This window comes from Pyrus communis, chromosome 16, assembly GCF_041283825.1.
Source record: "Pyrus communis isolate YQ-2024b chromosome 16, ASM4128382v1, whole genome shotgun sequence".
Taxonomy (NCBI): Eukaryota; Viridiplantae; Streptophyta; class Magnoliopsida; order Rosales; family Rosaceae; genus Pyrus; species Pyrus communis.
Genome location: NC_142580.1, coordinates 403892 through 425282, shown reverse-complemented (window position 1 = coordinate 425282; position 21391 = coordinate 403892). Strand labels below are relative to the sequence as shown.

General features: G+C 37.5%; 3 protein-coding genes across 7 annotated transcripts; 1 reads left to right on the top strand and 2 right to left on the bottom strand.

Annotated features, from left to right (window-relative positions):
- Positions 1-806: 806 nt before the first annotated feature.
- LOC137731943 (transcription initiation factor TFIID subunit 15-like) lies at positions 807-4927 on the bottom strand. 4 transcript variants are annotated; one of them, XM_088688158.1, is made up of 8 exons: positions 4632-4927; positions 4116-4284; positions 3642-3997; positions 3338-3529; positions 2597-2680; positions 1755-1836; positions 1545-1671; positions 807-1243 (listed from the first exon to the last, which is right to left on the bottom strand). In XM_088688158.1, exons 2-8 carry the CDS (start codon positions 4233-4235, stop codon positions 1005-1007), a joined length of 1200 nt encoding a protein of 399 aa, XP_088544284.1. In that variant the 5' UTR covers positions 4236-4284; positions 4632-4927; the 3' UTR covers positions 807-1004. The 4 variants fall into 4 exon arrangements, with proteins under 4 accessions (XP_088544284.1, XP_088544283.1, XP_088544285.1 ...); XM_088688157.1 differs by having other exon boundaries at positions 3338-3532; positions 4627-4879; XM_088688159.1 differs by having other exon boundaries at positions 4627-4879.
- Positions 4928-5618: 691 nt separating this feature from the next.
- LOC137732394 (pre-mRNA-processing protein 40C) lies at positions 5619-14002 on the bottom strand. The gene is made up of 16 exons (XM_068471701.2): positions 13735-14002; positions 12915-13204; positions 12686-12826; positions 11797-12430; positions 11464-11600; positions 10512-10549; positions 10298-10376; positions 9716-10162; positions 9246-9329; positions 8653-8793; positions 8450-8556; positions 7771-7894; positions 7072-7215; positions 6520-6666; positions 6255-6377; positions 5619-6138 (listed from the first exon to the last, which is right to left on the bottom strand). Exons 2-16 carry the CDS (start codon positions 13194-13196, stop codon positions 5821-5823), a joined length of 2946 nt encoding a protein of 981 aa, XP_068327802.2. The 5' UTR covers positions 13197-13204; positions 13735-14002; the 3' UTR covers positions 5619-5820.
- A 2132-nt stretch (positions 14003-16134) lies between these two features.
- Positions 16135-20842, top strand: LOC137731180 (synaptotagmin-5). 2 transcript variants are annotated; one of them, XM_068470285.2, is made up of 9 exons: positions 16196-17490; positions 17912-18153; positions 18346-18364; positions 18515-18720; positions 18872-18981; positions 19073-19171; positions 19620-20061; positions 20183-20330; positions 20467-20842. In XM_068470285.2, the coding sequence occupies exons 1-8, from the start codon at positions 16658-16660 to the stop codon at positions 20281-20283; spliced, it is 2052 nt and encodes a 683-aa protein (XP_068326386.1). In that variant the 5' UTR covers positions 16196-16657; the 3' UTR covers positions 20284-20330; positions 20467-20842. The 2 variants fall into 2 exon arrangements, with proteins under 2 accessions (XP_068326385.1, XP_068326386.1); XM_068470284.2 differs by having other exon boundaries at positions 16135-17490; positions 20183-20842.
- The last annotated feature ends 549 nt before the right edge of the window (positions 20843-21391 follow it).

Genomic DNA, 21391 nt, shown 5'->3' with positions numbered 1-21391 from the left:
GTGTGTGGGAAGATGTGTGTGGCTCCAAACATGCCACCCAAACTCAAAAACAACAAATAAACGTAAAAGAAACGAACTAGGGGCAAAGTTGTCCTTTCACACGTGCGTTAAAATGTTTCCGGGACGGGCTGTCACAGAAGGAACAAGAAGGTGAAGCCAATTGATAATTTGGTGTTAAATCATTCTGATGGTTGGAGTTTTTTCTTAATTTATTGTATTTCGGATTTAATTTTTTTTTTTTAACTATAAGTTAGTATACGGTATTGTTTGTAACAAAAGAATTAAAATAAACACATGTACAAAAAGAAAAAAAATGAGTGGAAAAAAAAATTAAAGAACAAAAATAAATAAACAGGCGCATAAAGAGAAATTATTTTTATCTTTAATCGTGTTGTTAATTATTATGGATGAGATTATAGTTTGTATTAGTCGCATCGGGTTAATAAGCATAGCATAATTTTTAGTAAGCATAATTAGAAAACTAGCCCGCCCATGAGAAAATAATAAACATATCCAAATAAAAACAAGAAACAAAAACAAATCAAAACCAAACGTGACTGAACCACCACAGAGTAGCCCAGTAGTTCAGAACAAATTTTAGGTCCATATTTTACCTGACACATCCTGGATCCGCCCAGAGAAAGGCTGAGTCTTCCCAATCCCCGAGAGAGTGAACTGTTATGACAAAACCACTACTTTGGTCCTCTTTTTTATAAATAAATAAAACTAAACAGGATTGGGAACTGGCATGGCATCAAACTAAAAGTATTTAACATTAAGCAGCTAAATATTTAAAGAGCCTCAAATGACGAAAAATAATAACCCCATTCCCATTACACAATTAATAATATTTCATAACTAAATAAAAATGTTGAAAGCAAGTTTCTGATAGTGCAAATAAACACGTATTCTCCATTCGACTAGCTTAAAATGCCAAGTAAAACAAAGTTCAACACAAATGCAGTTCCGCGGAGAACCAAAACTTGGAAACTATCCCGTAAACTTCAATAACGGTGCCTGTGCCGGTCCCGGTCTCGATCCCTGTCCCTCCCGTATTCTTTTTCTCGATCATAATCATAGTCTCGAGGTCTATCTCTCCCCCTATCCCTATCCCTATCCCTTTCTCTACTTCGACTGCGACGCCTATAACCATCATCTCTGTCTCTATTCTTGCTGCTCGGTCTATCATCGCGTTCCCTTCCCCTCTCTCTATTTCTCTCTCTGCCATCTCTGTCAATAGCACCTGCCACATCATTTTTCAAACAAAGTCGATCACTAATCCAAATGCGGATCTTGCTTGACTAAGAAAGCAGCAACAACTCCTAAAATTAACTTTGTTCAAGTGCTATAGTAAATATAAATGTTCAAACATGCCAACTAACATCAAGACGAGAAGGAAAAAGGACAATCATGTTGAAGAATGTGATAATAACTGTGGTCTTATGTACATAACCGCTAGGATTAAGGATTTAAAATCTATAACATCAAATCTATATCAACATACACCCAAGTAAGAATAATCATGCCACAAAATGCATCAGTACCTATTTCCTCCACCTCCCATCCAGCACGTCCAGCACCTGGAAGAGCTCGTCCAGTTTCAGTTGGCTGTGTTTTAGCGCGAAATTTTTTCTTGAGGTTGCCAAACTCATCATACATCTCTCCATCATCCTGAGAATGGCACAAAATGACTTCTAAACCAGAACAAAATAATATTTTATGTTTCAAATAATGCTTATGCATATAAATCTTACTTGTTCTGCCTCCCGTCTACGTCGCTTGATTTCCTCTAATTCTTCTTCATCAAGTTCCTTGTATCCACCACCACGTCCCCCCCTGTCAAATAGATTTAAAGGAAAATCAGTATATCTCTATAAATGTCACAAAAGAAGGTAGAGAATCTAGAAATAACCTAAGAAAAGAGAAAAAAACCAGCATACTGCATTCTTCATTAACGACCACCAATGTGTATCTAGTTCTTCAGCTAGATAGAAATACGAGAGTTTAAGAATAAAAAGGGGCAGAAAAGAAAGTGGATCCCTATAGCATGTGAAACAAGACCAATTAACTTCTTTTAGGAGGAGACGAAAATATGATGAATATTTTTTTTTTGAGAAGAAACTATAACAGTTTATTAAAAAAGAAAAGTGAAATACACAGAAGTGGATAAGAAATCCACCAAGAACAGAACAAGAAAATCTCTCAAGAGGATCTGATTACAAGTAGGAAAACCTCAACCAAAATCACTTTACAACTGCTAACATATCCCACAGTATGTGAGAAAGAGAGTAATTCTTAAAATCATTCGAAACTGAAGCCCAGAGGGCTGCCCAATATCTTTTACACAATATCCCACAATATGATGAATATCTTTTACACAAAATACAGCAGCGTATACCTTTTTATTCAAAAGTGAGAAGAACAGGATGGTTGAACACAATTAGGTATTGTATAAATAGATAAGAATCAATCAAGACGAAGTGTACATATTAATATTTACGTATTATCAGTATCACATCATCTTCCCACACAATGGATGCCTGTTACTGATTGGCAACTGACAGAAGCATACATTGAAGTAAAAATAATGTAATACCTTACACCCCCTTCATTGTGACCAGGTTTATTTGTGTTGCATATATTGCATTTTGTACGCTTTGCCCAATTGATGTTGGCACACCTGAAATAAAAGAAGAAAACGAAGCAGTGTGAGCAATAATACACTTTTTAAATGACATTTCTGTGATACTGCTAAACCCAAGCACAATAGAATTAGCTTACGGAATGAATACAAAATGTAAAGTTTTATATCCAAATACCATCAATTAGTAGGCAGTGCATATATACCCATCAAACTTGGCCTTCAAGTATGAAACTTATAATGGTACATAAAACAGTTAACGCATAAAATTTATGTGTCTTAGCAAGTAGCAACATATTAGCCAAGGTTGATGCAGAATGCTACCTATCTTCCACAACCTCGAAATATGCAAATAGATTTGTAAGAATGTGAAGAAAATCAAAATCATAAGAATAGAATAAAAAGTCCTTTAAAAAACCAAGAAATCATGTTTCCACTAATTCCACCTCATTAACAATAGATTCGTAAAAATGTGAAGAAAATCAAAATCATAAGAGAATAGAATAAAAGGTCCTTTAAAAAACCAAGAAATCATGTTTCCTCTAATTCCACCTCATTAACAGAATATACAAATACGCGACAAAACTTCGACTGAAACTTAAAAGAACGACAACGACGATTATAATAAAGATACAAGTGAACGAGAACGGAGGAGGAGGAAGGGGGGGGGGGGGTGAGGAAATAAAAGAGTCTTACATTGGACAAGGCCAGTCATTTGGACCAAAGAGTCCACCTGTAGGAGCACCAACAGGACCACCACGGCCCCCAGAATCAACGCCACGACCCCTGCCACGACCACCACCCCCTGCGCCACCAGAAGCACCGGTAGGTCGAGCACTTCCACAGCGATTGCACACACCACGAAATGCAAAATTCACATTGGCACAGCTGCTAGAAAAATGAGTATGAGAAGCTCATTACTGAATAAATATTACATTTAAGAATGGAAATGCCAAGGAAAGTGCAAGAAAGAGCTGCTCACCAATATCACAGCACAGACCTTGTATTCGGGCACGTCCAGTCTCCTTCTTGTTGCCATGCTTTCCCAGTAGCATCACCTCGACCTCTACCGCCGCTGCCACCCCCATTCGTATCCTGAGCAGCTTCCTCCGGTCCATCAAAATCATTGCCAAAACTTGGATCAACCACAGTGTTATGAGTTTGATCGTCTTTGCTTTTGGACTCAGCTATAAAAACCCCAATGGTATTACCATGGAATTCCTTGTCATTAAACCATTCAACGGCCGCTGATGCAGCATGTGGATCTTCATATGTTACAGTAGCATCTCCCTTGGGTTCGTTGGTTAATTTGTCTCGGTATAGCCAAATTTTTGGTCGACCTGTTCGCTTGTCTTTCTAAATGGTAGAAAGCAAGAATGAAAAGCGAAAAACAGGAGAAACTGATGAGTTTTCCAGATATATAAAGAAATTTATACAGAAGGTCAATTAAACAATAAACGGTAAAAATAGCTACCTTTAACAAGCCAATGGTACCAAAATGTTCAGCCAACATATTTTCATCAGTCCCCTCAGGCAAGTTGCAAACATAAACAGACCCATTTGAAGGGGCTCCTTTTCCTGTATAGGTTGCCATATAGCTCCACTTTCATGAAACTCGATTAAGCGGAAACTCGAATCCAGTCCTTCACAAAAACATTATTTTTCAGTACAACATGCTTTCTACTTGTATCAAAATTCCCAAATAAAACGCAATGGAAATAGAGAGGCAAATTCGTTTTGCAAATGACTGAATGTTAAGAATAGAATCCATTGCGAATATAGCATTACTCAATCAAATTCCTAAAAAATTTGATAAAAACCCTCGTACACAAACCCCTCTTAAATCAATTAATCGACACGAAACGAGCAGAAAACAAAAATGAAGGCTTCGATGGATTTGGAATCGTTATACAATGTGAAATGTTGAAATATCAGGACTTCCAAATTTCGATTTTCAAATTACAAATCTTCAGAACGAAATCAACCTTACCTGAGTCCTCGACGTGGGTCGCGAGCCACGAGCCTCTGAAAGGTGAAAACCCTAACCCCAATTGTGCGATTGCGCAATCTCCTTCAGCGAAACCTAATTATTAATCGCAAACTGTGGAAGAAGATAACCATGAGGATCAGAGAGAGAGAGAGAGAGGAAGCCCTAATTTTTTTTAAACTGGGATTCCAGCTTCTTCCACTACTTTAGCACCCTGTTATCGGTTTTTGTTAATTTTGTGTGCTATCCACAAACCTTTCTACTGTTCTCTTTGTGATATTTAAGAGGTGTTTTTAATTGAGAATTTTAAGAGATTTTAATTGATTTATAAATTTTTAGAGTTTAAGCGAGTTTAATTAATTTGTAGAAATTCTATGAAACGTTTTAATTTAATTTTCTTGAAATCTCAGGAGGAGATGAGAGATTTGTGAATACTTAAATTGCATTACGAAATCTCTCCGATTTTCTCAAATTCCTTAACTTTTTAAAATTCTTTAAAATAAATTCCTAATTGAATACATCTGAAATGTTATAAACTTCTTTAGAGTTCTAATTGAATACATCCGAATTTTAATAAACTATTTTAAAATCTTAATTAAATACACCTTAATACTTCTGGCTGTCAAAATTTCTATAAAAAATTGAAGGCCAAATTTTAATAAACGTGTGTATATAATATCAACTATTTTGTAATTTGATATTAAAACGAAAAATCTCACGCCAAGCACTTCTGCTCGTTTTTGCCAAAAATTCAAGTCTCTCCTTACAACTTAGGCAAAACTGTATTTACGCTCTGTTTTGCTAAAAATCCAAGCGTATCTTCTTCAAGAAGTGATTCTACGAATCATAAGCACTTTTGACTTTTATAACAAAACACATTTATTACAAAAAGAGTGAAACGTAAACGGTTCGGATGCAACTGAGGATGATCAGTTTAGTGAGAACTGAGAAGGCAAATTGGACTTAAATTTAAGGGGGACAAAACTCGACTAAATTGAAAGGGCCACAAGAAATGCATTTGAAAAGTAAGAGTCTGCGATTCGCTGGTTTCTAACGTACATCAGCTATAAAACCATATGAGTCCTTCCTTCAGTTAAAAACCTAGTAACATCAGCTTAATCACTCGATATAAAATTACGAGGACTTGGAGAAATTAACTTGAAAGCCCAGTCTCTAAACTTTAACCAAAAAATCATCGCTGATCGTGAGTACCCCTAGATCCATAGGGATTCCTCCCAACATCAGCAGAACTTCTAGTTTTAGCATCTGTTTTCCTGTCTTCCTTCTGATCAACTGCTGACTTTTGCTTCCGCAGCATCTCCTCAGAATATCGTCTCCACAACACTTCCCTCTCTTTTCTTGGCGTCTTCTCGTATCTGGGATCCACCTTTAGAATGCGTTTAGCTGTTGACCACGAATTAAGAACTGTTTTTCCATCTTCTGTCTCCTGGGACGCTGCTTCTGCAGTCAAGACTTCGGCCAACAGAGTTCTGAACTCATGTGCACATCGCTAGAAAAGCCAAACCAATAGAGTAAAGAATTATAAAAGCAGCATTTTTTAGCCAGAACAATTTTTAAAAATGAAAATGAAATTGAAATGGATTGAAGCACCAAATTATATATTACCTCGTTTAGCATCTTTACATGTTCCCGGAAGAGCTTTTCCATGTCAGATGGATCTAAATCAGGGTTGGCAGCACGCCTTTGCGGATCCTTCTCCAATTTAGGCCTAGAGCCTGTCCAAGAAGCCTAAGTACATGATAAGCCTAAAGAGTTAATAATTTATCAACACACAATACACCAAACCATACCATAGTAAATGTACAGAAATTCATAACAGATGCGGAGTTTAAGCTAATGACGCTAAAACCAAGTGAACTAAAGATAATACCTGAGGATCTTTAATTGTTTCCACAAGTAAAGCTTGGAAAGTAGCAAATGCCTCCTTCCTGCGAACTTTCAGTCGCACCCTCTCTGTTTCTTGCTCTTCTCTTTCCTTCCGCTTCCGCAGTTCTCGTTCCCTTTCCCTCAGTTTTTCCTGAAAGCCAAGGGAGACAAACTCTTTTAACATTTTTTTTTTTTCAAGTACACACTCCTTCCTAGATGCAATACATTTTATTCTCTCTTTTTACAGAATATTGAGGTTCTTTGTCAACTGTTTTGAAGAACTAATTCTCAAAATCCCCACCCACACACCCTCTGAAGTGACAGATATATGTTATGCATACACAAATACTTTCGAACAAAATTAACACGGCATAGGTGGGAAAGGCAGAGAGACTTTCTCATCAAGTACATTCATCATTACATACTTCCTTCTTTTAATAAAGGTTTTCTTATAGGTCCCATTCACTTATACACAGACAGACAGACAGACAGAAAGAAAGAGAAGGAAGGAAGGGGATGAGGGAGTTCCTAACAACTGCAGATGCACTATCTTTACCTGCTCATCACGTTTAGCTTTTGCCTCTCGTTCTGCTTCCTCTTCCACATCTTTTAGTTCCGAAATATACTCATTGAATAAAACTTCCCTATCCTCATGCCTAACATTTTTGTACCTTGGGTCATTCCGCAGACTATCTTTCACCTAAAGAAAGTCCCCATCACAAAATAAATTCATTTAAATTTTCTAGCACACCAAGTATCTCATACATTCAAAAAAAAAATTTAATAAAAAATTTCTTAACCTGTATTATTTACATTTCACAAAATATAGCAGATCTGTGTCATTCTAACATATCGTAATGATAAGGGAGAATGAAATTGAAACCACTAATAAAAAAGTTGTTCCTTGATGGTCATACAAATTAATCAACGATTTTGAACAACGGGGCGCCGGGGGGGAGGGGGGGGGGGCTGGTGGGGTGGAGAAACCGATGAAACTATGGTAGAGGATCATCAGATTCGTTCAAGAAAATTCAAACGTGTAGTGATTTTTACTGATAACCAACAAAATGCTGATGCTTACACAAACTAAATTAATAATGAAGCTATAGCTTAAGGATAAAAATTGACTCTAATTTTTGAACCAAAAACAGCAGGAAGTACACTCGTAAATTACCAAAAGCATCCAGAAGTACATCCTCTGGAGGCACTCATCAACACATCAAATAAACCACAAGCTGATGTAAAATGCACCTACCCTGGACCAACGAGAACTAACGGTAATATCTCCTTTTTCTTTAAGCATGGACTTAAAACCAGCTGAAGCAGCAGCACGCACTGCTTGAGCCTTTTCTTCAGCGGCCCTCTTCAATGGAAGGACCCTACAAGTAGAATAAAAATCATGTAAGACCATTATGATATAAACTAAACATAGAAACAAGACTAGATTTACCGTGTGAATCCAAAGAGATTTATGAGCTAAAGGACACACCCAACCAATTTGGGGATCTCGTCACTAGCCTACTAGGCTACTACTTGCTGACTCATGTTGCTTTCAAGGGTTATCAATGGATATGAATTTCTCTGTCTAGGAAACAGTTCAACATACATTTGAATAAGAATTCAAATCAGAACAAAGGAGATTCAAATGTAATAGCTCAGCAGAGATACCTGCACTATATATGGATTCTTGAAAAGACACTGAACATGGACAAGGACGTGGCCATGGAATATAAACCATTACTCTATCCCCTCAGATCAGTTCAGAAGTCGATATTTTTCTTTCATTGGACATCTTGTCCTCTATGTTGTACTATTTAGTTAATTAAACTAATCTTATTTCCTATTATAAAAATAAACATATAGGGGACTAACAACACAATAATATATGTAGAACACCATGGATATCAATCAAAAGTCTCCTTATTAGGTGATACCTTTCATTCAACAAATGCTCCCGATCTTTGCGATCTAAAGCCTCAAAGCGTGAATCATTGCCCCATTTCTTTCTGAAACTCTGGTAATCAGTGTTTCGATCAATATCCTGAAAATTTGAAAGTGTTACATAAGCAATCTCCAATTCCACAGTGCAGCTAATAAAATAGACATAAGAAAGCTAAAATAAGGCAATCCACACGACCTCAGATGCTTCATCCAATAACTGCTTAAATCCCTCTATTGCAGCCTTCTGAGCTGCTCTTTTTTCCTTTCTCTCCTCCTCTGCGCGTGTTTTAACATAGTGCTCAAACAAGGACCTACGAGCTTCATGACTTGGAATGGCCTGCAACAGTAGACCTTTAACTATAGAAGACTAACACAAAGAAAACTTAACACAAACTTCTTAGTCTAGCAAGAGAGAGAGATAAACAATAAATAATACTGCAGAGAACAAGAAAATTCCACATCTAAGGCAGTATCTACCCAGGTGGTCAGCATTGACGGGAAGATTCTATTATAAGGCATCATTAACAAAAGTTTAAGCCTTTCACAGCACTCATAAATTAAAAATTAAAAATTAAAACAAAATTTAATAATAAAATAAACAGCAATTTGGGTATCAGTTAACATGCACCCTAAATCAATTGATAACACTAGAATATTGGCAGGAACAAATTCACCCTTCCAAAAATTAGCAGATGCATGAATCCAACAAACTTGTTCAAGCAGTTCCAGTTATAGGTTAGCCTCTTAATTCCAAAACAATGAAATCCCTAACGTTTGGACTCAACAAACCTTAAATCGTGGATCAAACACTATCTTTGGCAGTTCCTTCTCCCACTTCGAGAATGGTGCCACTCCCCGTTCTTTAAGCATCTCCTGTATATATGATTGCCAAATGATTAGCATTTCTCATCAACTGCATTTAAAGTTGGAAATAAAATCAACTTTCTAAAGTAGATCAGCCACATCTAAAGTTGCCTCTAACCCAATTCAGGGATGGCTGCATTCGAAATTACATCAAGGAGAAAAAAGTACAAAGCAGCAAACCACACTTTCTATATTCTACAGGACTTAAGTTGAAGTCTTCAAAAATGATCACCAGCATGGCATGTCCAAAAGTCAATTGACTCAAAACCATGAATATTAAAGAAAAAAGAAAACATTCAAACTTAATTCCACAATAAGAGTACAATATGTATCTCTGCAATTTAATGTTCATATTAGATTCTCGTAAAGTAGAAGACTAGAAGCAACAAATATACCTTGAATTGAATAATGCACTCCTCCTTTGTTGGCCCACTGTCTGCATCCTCTGAATCTGATGAGGAATCAGACAAGTTTCCATCTCCATTAGTTTCTTTTAGCTTATCTTTGCTATTCTCGCTTTGTTGGCCCTTAGGTGTACTCTCAACTCCTCTTGCACCATTTGATTCTGATGGTGCCGGAATTGGTGAAGAAGTAACAGGATCCTGCAACTTCCTTTTAATCAGATCAAGTGCAGAAGATGTTCCCTGCACAGCTGAAGGTTTAAAAGGCATGGCTTCACGACCACCCGCGTTAATGGCCGGAGCACTCATACTAACTGGAGCAGATCCTTTTTCAATCATTAAATTATTATTTGGCACTGATAGTGTATGTTCTTTTGGCACGTCACTATCCTGCTGCTCTTTCAATTCAATCACTTCATTTGGGATCTGCCAGCTACTTACCTGATCGGAAAAAAAAAAAAAAAAAAAAAAAAAGATACAAAAGGTTGGTAACAATAGTACTAGTACTAACACCCATTCATACAGCAGTGTTTCTGAGGACCCCAGACATTTCAATAAACAAGTTATATGGTATACCTTGGTTTTGCTATTATGGTAAAACTTTTTCCCATCACTGGTTGTGACCAATACCCAATCAGTTCCAGCCAAATTCACCCTAAACAGAAGAGAACCAAAGCAAGGATAAAAGAACATTCTTACATCACAAAAACATTCTGAAACAACTCTAACATCCAAAATACAAGAGATAAATGAAAAAAGGGGCAACCCAACAGGATAAACTAGAACTTACGTCGAAACTGGAGTTGGCTGCATAGAAACCTTATCAGGCTGCACAAGCAGTAAAAATTAATCAGATACGTCCCCAACAGCAATGGTCAAGTAAAGTCATGCATGATACCTATTGCTTCAAACCAGATTTAGGGGCACTGAAACTTTAGATCCTATCTTTTTAATAGCTCTCTATTCTTACCTTATACAGTTCTATAAGAAAAATATTAGGATGAAAAATAATAATTGTACAATGGAATCCTCATAACCATAGCAATCAGAGTATTTAAAAAGTCATCTCTAATCCAATAAAAACTAATGATGTGATTTTTGTACAATTTTTATGGGAAAACAGGGAAGAAAGCTAAACTACCACAGGGTATACAATAGGAAACAATGCAAGATCTAATATTCATATGCAGTAGGCCAAAAATGAAAAAGCCAAGTTCAAAAACAAAAGTTGTACATATTCTTTTCTGAACAAAAGCTTCATACTTAATCTTATGTATCCGTATTATCCGAAACTTAGCTTTTTTCCGCACCAATGCACAAGGAACCTCATACCACACCACACTATATATACTAGCATGCCAACATACCCAAAAAAAAACCTACATATAAGTCATAAATTACGCATGAGAAGATAAGGGACCAAAGCTCCATACCTACAGGGATATGAAGAAGAATATGGTCCACTTTCTCACGACTTATATTGGAATGTGGACACAACAAGGTGTTCTGGTTAAAATAAGATAACATTTAATAGAATGAACATGATAACTTCAAGGCCTCAGAATAAAATGCAGCACCAATAAAACAAACCTCAAAAATATTTCAATCTGCATCTTAAATACAGTTAAGAATTTAGCCGCAGCATTTGGTAGTTATTTTTTAGGATTAGGCATCTTGCAAACTGAAATTTCATGAAGTGTTCATATCATATGAATCTAAAAATAAATAAAACTTCAACGTACCTCCTCCTTAAATCCAGGAGGCTTATCATAAGTTGATTCACCGGTCAAAGCATTATAATAGTATACAACTCCTGTCTCTGTCTTGTGGGCAGTCCAGGCAACCAATTGTTCATTGATAGCAGCTCTATTCTCGGGACCTGCATCATGGAATTGCTCCTATCATCTATAAACGGCCCATACGCAATGTAGCATTGATTAAGTTATCATCGACGAAGGGGAAGGACAGAGGGAGAGAGAGAGAGAGAGAGAGAGAGAGAGAGAGAGAGAGAGAGAGCCCTAATAGATTGTTATAAGGTCAAATCGTGTTTACCAAATATGAAAGCAAAAGCATACCAACGCCAGGATGAGGTAATTCTTTCTGCATCACTGAAGACCCTGCCGATTGATGACCAGAACCAATGGAAGACACAGAATTTGCCGCAGTATTTCCCACAGGAGTGACACCAGGAGGCTGAGAATCAGGTAAAGGAACAGAAGCGAGAGGCATAACATGTGCAGGCAGAGGAAAGGGACCAGGAAAGGCAGCAGGATATGGCAAAAACGGAGGCCTAGCTAAGCCTCCTATCTGTGGGGACGAGAGCCAGGGAGCACCCATAGCAGATAAAGATGGGTAAGGAGCACCCACATGTGGCTGAACTGCTGATGACGCGACAGGTACTGCTTGCATGCTAGGTCTATTGGCTACAGAAGAATCAATAGGTGCAGATGGTGCAGTCGGATTAAAAGATATTTGCACTGAGTGAGCTATTCCAGGGGGTCCAGGTGTCCTGGGAGTTCCAGGCATTCCAGGAGTCATGTTAAAAGATGGGGCAGTGGAAACCCATAAAGTTTTTGGTCCCGCATTAGGAGTTGATGAAATATTCATTGTGGAATTTGAAGAAGTAGGAGCAGGCAAGGAACCAGAATGAGTGCTAGTTGAGGACAATAAAGCATTACCAGTTTCTTGTGCAACAGCAGGTGGGATATTCTGCAATCAACAAAAGATTTAGAACATTAATTTTTTGGATAAAACCAAATGACTTTTCAGGTTACCCTTCCTCTGGATCGCAAAAGGCCTACAACAGATAAAAAAATACAGCAATAACTCATTGACAGCCTTTTGCTTTTAGGAAAAGGATATAAGAATATAAATATCAAAACAACAACCATTCACTAGCTACCGATTGCCACTATACTCAGTTAATCAAGAGAATTCATGTTCATTTAAAGAAATGACCCTCACCATGCCAGATTGAAACTGCTGGTTACTAGGGAAAGAATAACCAGATTTTGGAATGTTGTAAGAAAAAGGACTGGCAGAAGACGACAAGCCATGAACTGGGGCCTGAACCAGGGGAGATGCTGGCGGATTTGACTTAATTGCCTATATTAGAAGAAACATCAAATTTAGAACTGGAGATAATTATAATATTGATTTACAATGAGGTAACTTTTAATAAATTGGTACTTACAGAACTAGGTGATGACTGCTGAGAGGTCCCAAAACTAATGTTTGCATTAGGAGGCACATTGTAAGAGAACGAAGGTGCTGGAACAGCAAAGCTGGGTGCATTGCCAAATTTATTCTGCAAAGGTTCTTGTATCGAATCATTCACAGAACCACCTGAGCTACTAGACTTGGTTGGGCCTACAATTGAAGCAGGTGACACAGCAGTTTGTGTTGAAGCACCGCCAGCAGGTGAAACGGATGCAGATGGCTTCACTTCCTGCGGTAACCAAGCCGGCGATGCCATTATTTGATCTGCATATGATAAGTCAACAAAATAAGAACAAAAATCATCCGAATTATAAACATACACTTCATTTAGGAAACCAAATCCTATCCTTCTGAGCGTAACAACAAGCATGTTAATTGTTCCTAGGACTCCCTGTAAGTTCAAAACGGACTCGCCTCGATTTAGGTTTTTCTTCTTATTTTTAACCTAGGTTCCTGTTTTCATTATTCTAAGTCTAAAATGTGCCCTAACACGAGTATATGCATAATGTGTCTGAATAAACCCCACCCTGACTACAAAGGACCTTCTCGTATCGTACCGAAATTGCTCGGATATCAGCTTCAATGCTAGGTAAACTATTTCAGAAGCAAAGCCAAAACCCTAATGCACATCAACAGTGTTCGATTCTATTTCACAAACCAGTTAATTCATCGCCACACATAAAAACTTTGAATACAAATTAAGCAAGCGAAACAAATTTCCCCCAATTTATCAAGAAAATATTTTCTCAAGAAACAAACAGAGAGCAGGGAGAATTGTCCGTAGATAGACCAACCGGATTGCGAAGGCGGAAGCGGTGCGTCGGAAGATAGAGATTCGGAGAGAAGAGAACGGCGGAAGTTTGTTTGGTCTCTCGGCCGCAGCAGACGGTGGGAGTTGGCGTTTCAGTATATCTTTGCCGTCGTTTTAACTTTTAACCCCGCAGAGGGAGAAGTGAGAGGGAGCGCGCGGGTAGCAAGTGGGTGAGGTACGGAGGTGGAGGTGAATTCAGCTTCAAACCAAAAATAAATAAATAAAAATAAAAATATATAAAATATCAAACCAAAGAAGGTAAACGGGGATTGGAATTAATTAGGGCTTGCAAAATATCCGGACTCAACCCGACTCGACTCGGAACTTTGAAGCCATGAATCAAATCAACCCGATAATGCCTCCCGAATTAAACCCGGTCCGAAACAACCAGAAATCATGTCCTAACACAATGTCGTCAAGGCCACACCCAAGAGGCTTCTAAAATATGAAGGCCCAGATTGATGGTTTGGTACTGAGGTGATTCTGAAAAAATCTGGTATCAAAAAAAGCTGGGAGCTGTTTTTGTGTTTGGTAAACATTCAGCTTCAGCTTTTTTTCACAGTTTTGGGTGAAAAAAAAGCCAAAAACAAGAAGCTGCAAAACCCAGCTTTGAAAAACTAGCTTTTTTTCACATCTGTTTTACATAAAAGTTTACCAAACACTATAATACTGCTCTTTTTTTTTCAAAAGCACTTTTACAAAAAAGTTTACCAAACACTTTGCTGCTTTATTTCACAGCGGCTTATTCTCACAGCATAGCAGAAGCAGTTTTTTTTCAAAGCACAGCAATACCAAACCAGCCCTGAGATTGATGGTCAAGTCCACCAGCCCATCTGCAACATGATTTTTCTAATTTTTTTGGAAGTATCAATTATTTTATTTTTTTGAGGCAACGGCTTTATCTTCTTTTTTATTGGTAAGGAATAATACATTTTTTTCTCCAAAAATTATTATTTTTAATATAAACTAGCATTTGCCTATATATTTTTTGTGTATGAACATATATTTTAGAAAATGAGGAGAGAGAGAGAACGTGGGGGGAGTGGGAGGTTTTTTTTTTTTTTTTTTTTAAATTTATATTGGAGGTATTTTAACATCACTTGTATGTGAGGCTTAAATAAAAAAAAAGTAAAATTTGGATCTGTAAAATTACATTATTGCCTTTTTTTTTTTTTGTGATAGAAGACTAATTTTGTCTTTTCATCATCTTTTGATTAACAAAAAGGGTTTCATTAATTAGTAAAGATTAATATTCAAATTTATAAATAAATGCAACTAAGAAAGAGAAAGACTTGCTAGACCTTGTCATACTAGTGTGGTGTGAGACAATGGCTTCGAGGTGATTGGTTTAGGGTTAGTAAGATGAAAATGGATACAACAATTCCAATTTAACAGCTCGAGGTCAGGGTCTTATATAGGGGTAAGTCATAACTTGAGATGATTCGTTAAGGCACTTATGACTTTATGTGTTTGGCTGATTTAAGTCATGTTATCAAGTTGGTCAAGTCATTTAGACAATTGATTTTTGGATGTCTAATAAAAGATGCATCTAAGAATTATATTTAAGGAGATCTCTTAACCACATGAAATATTTTGACCTATAATTGGGTCACTATTGTTGAGATTGGTTATCTCGTCATTGCTTATGCATGATCATTTCTTATCCATCTTGTTGAGCATATTCCTCCATCATATCTTGCTAGGTATGAGGACGAGTTTGAGATTTTCTCGGCCAGTTAGGCCTTGAGTTAAGTGGCCAATGGGTTGGATAAAACGTATCCATCATGTGGACTAAGTAGATGTGTCCCCATGATGGATATGTTTTTACGATCTATTTGTACAATCTTTCTAATAAAAATGTGACCCACACGTGTTCATGAGCTCCACCTCTATTGAGAGATGGTACAATTAGATAATAAGCGAATTGGAGTTGGACTGTCGTATTATTCTAACAAAAAAAAGCCATAATTAAAGAGTAATACCATAAACTACTTAGTATTACAATTTAGATGTATTGCTCTTCACTTGCAAGTGATATGTCATAGGTTCGATTTTTGCCAAATGCGAGTTGGAACCACATTATTTTTTACTCATTGTGCGGCTAAACTCATCACATTTTCCTTAACATAAATAATATTGTGTGTTAAAAAAATAAAAAAATAATACTAGAAAAACTATATATTTAAACTAAATTTTATAAATTATATGACGTAATTGTTGATAATGAAATTATTATTTAAATGATAATTAACATGTTTAGTAACAATCACATATATAATTGACTAAAAGATTAGTCTCTTTATCTTTACTCAAAAATATAAAAAATGAGTGGCGCCAAACCAGGAAGAAAAAGAAAATGAGCGGGGGAACCGCGTCGGCTTCCGTCCCACGTGCATTTAATTTTCCACGAAAATAAAAAGGAGAAGAGAAGGGAGACGGAAATTAGGAAAAGGAGGGTTGGGAATATCCACGTCTTACACATATTTGAGGCCTTTAATGTCAAAGCGAATTTCCAGAATCTCAAACGAGGTTTGTTCCCTCTTCCCTTCTCTTCCCTGCCTCAATTTTAACACGCAAATACTTTCTCGACGAAACAAAGAAGCAAAACCAAATACTCTCTCTCTCTTTCCATCTCCGTCTTCCCCTCGTAGTCTCTGAGCTTTCATGGAAGTTTCAGCTTCTTGCCAATTCACTACAGATTACCAGCAACACCCCAAGATCTCACGACTGCGCTTTTGCTGCTAAGGAATTTCCCTTTCGCCATTTTTTTCTTTTGAGTTTTTGCTGCTAATTGGTCCGTTGGAAATTTGGATTGAATTGCCGGTGCTGGAATCCATGTTTACCAATGCAATTTCCTACATTCACATCTCAATCAGGTGCTCTGAGTTTATCTCCGCCGCTAATTAATGATTTTGCAATCAGCTTCTGCGAGCTTCCATTTCTCGCAGCCGCGGCCTCTTCCTCCTCACTGCCCATGTGGAAATTTCGCCCGCCCAATAAAAACCCACAACTTCCTGTCCCTCCCTTCATCTAAAAGAAGAAGAAAGCAGCTGCTTATCGTCAATTTTCCTCGAAAAAGCGTCAGAAGAAAATGGGGTTGTAATTCCTTTGCGATTTCGCCCCCCGATGCTCCGGGTTCCTCCATGAACATAACGAATTCAGCGAGACAGGGTGCGAAAAACTTGGTGATAAATCGTTTCTCCGGTGAACTGGAAGCCGATGAGTTTTCCGAAGAGTCGCCGGTTCAAATGGGGAACAATTTCACCAGCTTTCAGGAGGACCCTTTCGTGGATAAGCTCAGAACTCAGCTGGGAGTGATACATCCCATTCCATCGCCTCCAATAAACCGAAACATTGGGGGGTTGTTTGTGTTCTTCTTCTTTGTAGGCGTCGCGTTTGATAAATTGTGGAATTCAAGGAAGAAGAGCAAGCTGGGTGGTGACAATGGCCGCAGAGAGGCATGGCCGCAAGTGCCCACGAGCTTTTCGCTGTTTCTGGAGAAGGATTTGCAGAGGAAGGAGTCGGTGGAGTGGGTGAACATGGTGTTGGGGAAGCTGTGGAAGGTTTATCGATCCGGGCTTGAGAATTGGCTCATTGGGTTGCTGCAGCCGGTAATTGATGATTTGAAGAAGCCTGACTATGTTGAGAGAGTTGAAATCAAGCAGTTTTCGCTGGGGGACGAGCCGTTGTCTGTTAGGAATGTCGAGCGGAGGACGTCCCGCCGCGTTAATGATCTGCAGTGAGTTAAAATTTTCAATTCAATTATGCTTGTGTTTTGTTTGATTGGGTTGCTTATTGTCTCTGCTTCAATGTTCATGATAGACTGATTGTTTATGTGGAAATCGAATGACGAACTTAATGCAATGTGTTGCTGAATATCGTTTTTAGTAAGTTGACAAAGCTTAATATTTGTTGGGCCGCTAAGATGTAATTTGATATTGGATGCTACGAAATGATATAAAACAATGAATTTAGTCGATGAGTTTGATCAAAGCAAACGTTGAGATAATTGATCTGACATCCTTACCATTTTTTCATCAGGGTAGATCTTTATGAAACTGATTTGCATGTTTTTTTTGGTCAAAATACTTTGTGCGTATTTGTGCTGTGCTAGCTCAATTTTCCATTACACTGATTCTATATCCCTTTATTTCATCTAGGTACCAAATAGGTCTACGTTATACTGGTGGTGCTCGTATGCTGTTAATGCTCTCACTAAAATTTAGCATTATTCCCATTTACGTGCCAGTTGGTGTTCGGGATTTTGATATTGATGGGGAACTTTGGGTCAAGTTACGGCTAATACCTACATCGCCTTGGGTGGGAGCCGTTCAATGGGCTTTTGTTTCACTTCCCAAGATCAAATTTGAATTGTCACCTTTCCGCCTGTTCAATTTGATGGGTATGTCATATATTCATAATCATGTTTCTATTTACTAAGGTACTAAGGTACTATAGCACTATGTTTGGCAGATAAGATAGGTTGTTTTATTTAATGTTAATTGCATATTTTTAGGCTAAATCGTTTTATGTTGAAGATACTGATAATTATCTTCTTCTCTCGTCTATTTCTGCATGGATTGGGCAAATTCAGCAATTCCTGTTCTCTCAATGTAAGTGAATCTCATCACTCTCAATCGTTAATTTTTGTCTAGGCGAAAGTTAATGGTAGACAACAAATCGATAATATAGTATTCACTCTGGATTGTATGCTTGTTTGTTTCTTTCGCTTTTTGACTTGGATCCCTAAATGCATTTTGTAGGTTTTTGACAAAACTTCTCACCGAGGATTTACCCAGATTATTTGTACGCCCAAAAAAGATTGTCTTGGATTTCCAGAAAGGAAAAGCAGTTGGCCCAGTTGGAAATGATTTCAAGTCAGGGGACATACAAGAAGGAAACAAGGATTTTGTTGGAGAATTATCAGTGACCCTTGTAGATGCTCGGAAGCTTTCCTATGTTTTCTATGGTAATGAATGTCTTCTAATGTGAAATAATTTCATTTGTTTTGTTTTCATTTTTTTTAAGCTGCCGTTGGCTATTGATAAAATGAATATCATAAGTATTCACTTGTCCATTTTCGTTTAGAGACTCAATAACCTGTTGATCTAATTTTTCAGGCAAAACGGATCCCTATGTTACACTAAGCCTGGGAGATCAAACTATACGCAGTAAAAATAACAGTCAAACTACTGTTATTGGACCCCCTGGTGAGCCGATCTGGAATCAGGTGAACCGTCTTCTAGTGTTGCTTCATCTACTATATTGTAAAATTCGTATATGTAAATTTGGAATCATGTGTTTGTATGTTGTGCTGGCAGGATTTTGATATACTTGTGGCCAACCCTAGAAAACAAAAATTATACATCCAAGTCAACGATTCTCTTGGATTCGCAGACTTAACTATTGGTACAGGAGAGGTAAAAGATCTAATCCTTTCAAATACTGAACTTGTTTTCAGGATTGGCATGGTCGTAGCATACGTGATTGGGATGCATGCATGTAATGTTTGTGTTTTCAGAACCAATACTTGTTTAAAAACATAAAGCTATTTTGAGGTAGTGGGTTATATCAAGAATGAGATATGGCTGCATTATTTGATTCTTCTCATCTAAAGTTCTAAGGACCGCAGAAATGTTCCTTTTTCGCCTCTTCATAAAAATTTTAAATTAGACAAGGGATAAAAGGTGATGAAGATGGATTTGACAAAAATATCCCAAAAGTTTATTCCCACCTAATTGCGCATGTGCCGCATGATATAGCAGCTAATGGTTGGATTCACTGCCTTCGGAGGCAAATTGGCCCATTAATACTACTTTCAGAATTTCAAAGTAAATAGTTTTCCATTAATACTTTATTCATTTCTAGGTTGATCTGGGATCTCTTCAAGACACTGTACCGACGGACAGGATTGTGGTACTGCAAGGAGGTTGGGGCCTCTTTAAAAAGAAGTCTGCTGGTGAAATACTACTTCGACTGACATATAAAGCATATGTTGAGGATGAAGAGGATGACAAAACTCAGGTGGCTTCTATGGATACCGACGCTTCAGATTCAGATGATGAGTTGTCTGATTCTGAAAAGGATAAACTAGAGTCTGCAAATGAAGCAGACAAAGAATCCTTCATGGACGTTCTAGCAGCTTTGATTGTGAGTGAAGAATTTCAAGGGATAGTGGCATCCGAAACAGGGAATGCCAAACTTGTGGATGATATCTCAATTACAGGGTCAAAATTTTCAAAAATGCGGCGTGGACGTGATGCTGAATCTGTGCCTTCAAATTCCAATAATAATTCGGAAGGTTCTCAAGGTATTTAATCTCTATGTTACCTCTTACATCATTATGTAAGTTAGCGATTTACTGTTGATTTTTTGACTGGTGTCATCTCCTCATCCACCAAAAAGATTAAAAACAAACTCGTGAAATGCAGGAGTATCCATGGAATCCACCTTACTTTGGCTTTCATTACTTGCTGGCATATCAGTGCTAATTGCACTCAACATTGGTGGCTCAAATATTTTCAATCCTTGAGATGCGAAGGAGCTTGAGAACTAGATCTCAAAACTAGCTATAATAAAGTAATACTGGAAATCCTTCTTCGCTGGTTCCACATTACTCCTTGAGTGTATTATAGCTCGTTATCCAGCTTACTGTTTCGGCGTAGCCCATCACTTGAGTTTGGATTTCTCAAAGAACTACCCTTGTCCATGGCAGGGTGGATAACTCTCCGGTAACTTAAAGATGGACGGACTTACCAACTGAATTCATTTCCAACGTCCACTCTACACTTTGTATATTTGTGATTATTGCAGAGGAAATTCCATCGGCGGCATTTTTCGCTTTTATTTTTCATTTTCTTTGCAAGAGGCCTCCTTAGGTAGTGTGATAGTTACCAGGTATCTTCTCTTCACTAACTGTTCATATAGCCTTTCTTCTTTCTCTTCTGAGACAAGGAGGTTTCAAAGGTTCTGTAATTTAGATTTGGGGACTGGAAGCAACTAATGATTTACTCATTGATTTGATGTTAGAAATGTATAAGGGCCTAAAGCCCAAAGATGAAATATTGGAAATGGATTCATATTTCAAGCTATACTTTGTATTTTAGATTTGGGCCTATCTCAATGGTTGAAATAATTGAAGTGGATTCACAATATTAACATGGGCCATCTTCCAAGTTATTCAAAATTGTGTTAGAGAAGCGATTTCTACACATTTTAGCGTGCAGAGGCGAAAAAGAGAGTGCAACATGATTTCTCATTGCATTAATAGCTATAGAATGCAAGATGTGTATTTTGAAACGGAAATTTCTCTATTGTATGAAAGATGTTGAAGAGTGTAGCGGGTGTGCTGTCACAAGTGTTTTAGCCGTTTTGATATTTTTGTATTCAATCTTAGCGATTCATATTATTTAGTGCTACATAATACTTAAAAAAAAAATCGAATATAATACGAAAAAAAGATTTGTTGCATGTAAAAGGGAATATAGCTCTCACGAGTGTTGTGTGCATCATTTGATATAAAGGCATGCAAAACGATTAAGAAATGGAATCACGATCCAAAACATTGCATATAAAAAGAAAAGGATATCGTCTACATTTTAACCTACCTTTTGTACAAAGGTCAAATGATCATGATCATC